Source organism: Helobdella robusta, assembly GCF_000326865.2.
Source record: "Helobdella robusta unplaced genomic scaffold HELROscaffold_2, whole genome shotgun sequence".
Lineage (NCBI taxonomy): Eukaryota > Metazoa > Annelida > Clitellata > Rhynchobdellida > Glossiphoniidae > Helobdella > Helobdella robusta.
In genome coordinates this window covers 6,437,731-6,443,002 of record NW_008704083.1, presented here as the reverse complement: position 1 = coordinate 6,443,002, position 5,272 = coordinate 6,437,731, and the positions used below count along the sequence as shown (strand labels likewise).

The 5,272-nt window shown below is 30.1% G+C and overlaps 2 protein-coding genes across 2 annotated transcripts; one reads left to right on the top strand and one right to left on the bottom strand.

Annotated features, from left to right (window-relative positions):
• Positions 1–310: 310 nt before the first annotated feature.
• On the top strand, positions 311–2,225 carry HELRODRAFT_64733 (hypothetical protein; the record flags this gene model as incomplete). Its single annotated transcript, XM_009017514.1, has 3 exons — positions 311–399; positions 1,289–1,473; positions 2,143–2,225. Coding segments are annotated over 3 exons (357 nt in total), but the record flags the coding sequence as incomplete, so codon positions are not given.
• A 63-nt stretch (positions 2,226–2,288) lies between these two features.
• Positions 2,289–4,934, bottom strand: HELRODRAFT_184929 (hypothetical protein). Its single transcript, XM_009017513.1, has 6 exons — positions 4,821–4,934; positions 3,972–4,097; positions 3,662–3,779; positions 3,367–3,457; positions 2,954–3,055; positions 2,289–2,604 (listed from the first exon to the last, which is right to left on the bottom strand). Exons 1-6 carry the CDS (start codon positions 4,893–4,895, stop codon positions 2,439–2,441), a joined length of 678 nt encoding a protein of 225 aa, XP_009015761.1. The 5' UTR covers positions 4,896–4,934; the 3' UTR covers positions 2,289–2,438.
• Positions 4,935–5,272: the final 338 nt, after the last annotated feature.

The following is a 5,272-nucleotide window of genomic DNA, read 5'->3' as shown; positions in this document are numbered from 1 at the left end:
ACTGTCAGAGCGATCAAAGCAGCGTTGATAACAGCTGCTGCAGGTTGACCAAGTTTATCAATGCCTGAAATTTTAGTTTACTTACTTTTGATATCTTTATATTTGAAAGTAATATCAATTTTTACCTAATACTAACCGGCACTGCTAGATATTGCTTATGATGGGCTTACGTATGATTATTTCACTTTAAGCGTGCGTTTCAATATTTTTCGCTGATTAATCTATTTGATAGCATCTATCTATCAAATAAACTCATATGTTGATTTGAATGATATTGTATTAGTTTAGTAAATAATTGAAACTCAGACCGAGCAGTCACAGGCAACACAGGCAGGCAGCCAACGTGAGGGAGAGGAAGAGGATGATGAGCATTAACATGGCATTCAATGAACTTAGGTTGTCCTAATTTTTCTCCTAATCAAAATTAATCAATTAGATATTTCTGATTTGTGCAAATATTTTATTGTGAAGGAACACCTGTTCTTGGATTGGTGTTCTAATAGGTAGAAAAAAGCACTTTTAATTGTCTAAAGGTTGACATCCTATATTTGTTCACATTATTATTACATTGTCGCATTCTTATGTTTGTTTTGAAATTGAATATTCGTAAAAAGTCATATTTGATGAACTCTCATTTCTTAATATTAAATAAAAAAATTCATCTGAAAACAACATTAAAAAAATATAAGCAGTCCATTCACGTTCGAAACTCTCAAACTCATAAAATGGTGACTTACATTGTATTGAATAATTTTAAATAATGATTTTTCATTCCGTGGAAAAATTCATTTCAAAACAGAATTACAAGACGTTTGACAACAATTTTTTTATTTTAACTTAATTATATAATAATGGAGTGTTTTTGAAGGAAAAATAAAACCTTCCTGTCAAAAATGATTATTTACCGGTCGAGTTTCCTTCGGAGTATAAGGGGTAGGGCATAGTTCTTATGAGTAATGAATCTTATGCAACATACTAGGCTTTGAATGCTAAAATTATGGCAACACAGATATTGAGATTTACCTGGAACAAATGTTATGCACATTTTTTTAATATCAGAGTATTTTCAATATCTTGTTCTGTAAATTGATTCATACTAACTAATCTTTAAACAAATATGAGAATAGAATGTCCAACGAAATGTTATTTCATTTCATTTATGTTTATATTCCAAAAATAAATTTTGAAAAAAAATACTCAGTTCCTATAGCTTCAAAAACTGTTTTCAGATGACATCAAAAATCTGAAAAGCGAACCGAAGAGTAGTCTTTTAAAAATTATTTTATAGATACCACGTTCCTACATTTCCTTATGAGAAAAGACTTTCAAAGATCGACACATTGAGATTGGCCATGGCTTACATCAACCTTCTGAAAGATGTCCTCAACTCAGAACTCGATCCATTAGTTCACATTGAATCCAAACTCAGATCTGCTAGCAGCACTAACGAGAAAGTTGCGTGGAACATCAGTGGTGAGTTTTGCTATGAGTAACGATCATTTAACATAGATTGAAAAAAATAATTTTAAAATATTTTTTGTTGCAATCTTTTACATAACTTGACTTGTCTGTAACTTTAAACAAATCAAATACTTCAAGAGGTGACAAAATGAAATATCATTGCCAACCTAGACATGTAATTTTACTTATTATTTTAATGGCACTGAAGTTCAAAGATGATTTTTTCTAGCACTTTAACGTTCATTTTGGCTAAATTTTTTGTCATAAATGTGGAGCTGTCATACACGAATCTATCCACAGCGCTTTTGAAAATTTGACAAACGCAGACGTGCTTTGTTACCATCTGACCGACATTCCTCAAATAAAATCAGCGAAGTAGGTACTGTAGTGCTGCTCCGTATATGCACTTTCGATGCATAAACGTTTATTTTAGGTACTGGTCGAGAAAATTTCCCAAACAATTTTCACCAGACATAAGTACAAAATGAAACGTTGTTTTGATAATAAATGGTAATTGTGTAACAACTTTTTACAGAGAAGAAACGAAATAACACATCAGCAGATAATATATAACTCATTTAATACTACTAGGGGCGCACAGACAATCAAAGCGCCAAAGGTGTGGCGGTCCTTTATTATATTGTTTTACCGTACTATAAACAAATTATTAACATTTGACAGATCTGACTGCACGACTTTCCTGGATCAAATGGGACAACTTGGGAATAAGATACTTCAACAACCACCGCCAACGGCAGCAATAATGAACGCAACTCGATATATTTATTCAAATAGCGTATCATTTACTGATTCAACAGCAAACAATATTTGTTTATTAAGTTTTTTGTTGAATATAATACAAAAAAAAATTGAATATTGATGAAATATACATAAATAACGTTCAAAAATTAGCATACAATCAATTGAAATTCAACAGACACGCTTTAAAATAGTCATTTTGGAAGAGACATTCACAATTAAATGGCAGTTCCTCTCTCAAGGTTTTGTTTGATCTCTGCAGTGTACTGTCCGTAGAAGCGTTCCAACTTTTTGTTGAACTTCATGTTACGTTCGTTGATGTAGTCGATGTCGTCGTCCTCATCGTGTATGCGTCGTCTGCTGTATTTGGCGCGCTTTGCAATCCTACATTAACAAATGCAAGTAAGTATGAGATGTCGGTAGGTTATTGTGATCCAACAAATAAAACAAGATGAAAATGAAAAATAATCATAACATATTTAAATAATTAATCAAAACTACCAATCAGTAAAGAAACCTAGATAATTCTAACAGAGCTAGAATATTATTAACTTGATAAACACGCCAACACAAATACGAAAAGCATTAACTGAGATGCTCAGTATACTTTGCTGTTGACAACTTGCAATAACGAAAACACAACAACACATCATCTCACTCTATAATAAACGACTGAATGTTAAATTTGAATATGTAAATTGAAACAAATGAAAGGCAGAACAACGAAACCAACTGTTTGTCTAGATCTTCAACCATCCGACTGATGGCTTCGGGAGTGTCCTTGTGTTCTGTTGTCCCCAAGGTGTTTGTGCCTGCGTAAAAGACCTCCTCGCCACTACAAATAATTTAATTTAATTTTTATGAAAATTTTATTCTAGTGGATTCATTTACCAATGCGTTAAAACATGTCAGCCCGATAGATCAAGTTGTTTTGATTGCAACTGCTATGTGCCTGAGTTTTTGATGTGTCAATATGTGTTTGTGTAATTCATTTGAGAATGCCAAAATAGGAAGCAACTAAAATAAAACTAAAATGTTAACGAAGCAGATTTTCAACTGTTTCAAAAACGTGAAAGATGGAATTAAAAATTGAAGATGTGTCAATCAATTTATTTAAACATGAAACATAAAAGAAACCATGCTAACAGTTTTTCTTTCTCCTCAGTGTATTCTTTCAAATTAGGCTTCATCTGCTTCGTCAACCTTTGATACTGTCGATACGAAGCTTGCTCAAAATCTGAAATTAAATGTCAAAAATAAGCTATTATATTGTTTGTAACCAACTGGCGTAATATTATGAAAAAATTATAAAAATACAAGTATTAGTGAAAAAAAGCAAATAAAATCAAAAATTTTAATCATATATAATCAACAGAAAAATGTAAGATGATATCAACCAAACAACCAACCAACCAACCAATCAATCACCCAACCAACTGACCAGCAAATCCTGTATCCGGATTTTTCTTCTTCTTCTTCCTCTCCCAGTGTTCAACCTCTTCAGCCGTCCAGTTCCTCATCTTCACAATGTTGTAATCCTCACCACGTGCCTCCAGTTCCTGCCAAGTATAAATACATGCACATTTCAAAATTTCAATAGGCATATTAAGATTAACAACTACTCATTTATTTTTATTCTTTTCTCCTATGACAATTACAAAAAGTAATTAACACAGTAAGCAAGAGAACCAAAGAATTATAGAACATAATATATAATAAGAATGTAGAGCAAGTGGGAAGAAGCGAGAAACCTTCTTGAGTTTCTCCTGCTCTTCTTCGTATTCGACCCTTGATTGTTTGGCCTCCCAGTTTGCAGGTAGTTTCGACTTGCGATCCTCTTCCATGACTTCTTGGTTATTCATCTTTCTAGCTTCATTCTTTTTTGAAAAATTTATAATTGATAAATTTATATAGGTGTAAGTATATTCATTTATATATATTCATTTATGTAAAAAATTGTTCATAAAGACATAAACAAAAGTAATATCATATACTAGATAATTATATTGTAAGGTATATCTCTATAAATTAATTACCCTTATCTTGATGAAATAATTATTATATAAAATAAAAAGTTCAAGGCAAGCATGAAACAAAAAAAATCAATTTTAAATTTTTAATATTTTAACTTATTAATTAAACAAAGTAAGCAAGATTAGTATAAATCTATAAGAGCTCTAAATTGAAAGTTAATTCAAAACTCATAGTTAATATTTTCAAATTTAGTTTATTTTACTGTTATATGTAATAATTTCTGGTTATTAAAATTAAATTAATTGAAATGGCAATAATAACTAGACCACCTGCTAACAAAATTTCAGTGAAAAAATTAATTAAAATAAAAAATAAATAAATATCAACTACTCCTTCATCCTATCCTATCCTCTATCTATCTGTATCTTTTTTTAACATTTTATTTCTTCAACACTAACAGCTTAGTTTTTAGTTCTTTTCTATAATAATAATGATAATAATAACATACATAATAATTTAGATTACCAATTGCAAAAAATTCTGCCTAAAAGTTGTTAAAGTGAACAATATTCCTAACTAACTAACTAACTAACTAACTACTCTACTGACTGACTCTACTTACTAACCATTTTTAGATGTAGATTTCGTAATCTAGAAAGTCTATCGGCCTTAATATCATTCGCTTTTTCAATGTCTGACATTTTGTTCGAAGATTAAGAACAATTTAAGACAAAACAAAATTAATACACGAATTAAACCGAACAAAAACAAAATTCGTTTCGTTCACGACAGTTTCGTTCACGATATTATGTACACAAATATATATATATACTACTAAGAGTACAATGAACGCAAATGTATGGAAAACTAAAAGGTTTTTGTAAATAAAAAATGTAGACTCTAAATATTTAGTCTCTTGCTAGATTGTAAAGATAGTAACATTTACAACATTCAAATGTTCAAATAATTATCTGAAATAAATTTTCATAAAATTTATAACTTTTCAACGTTTAGCAAAATTTCAAAGTTAGTTTTAAATAAAAATATATCAAAACATTTTTTATTTAAAACATTATTT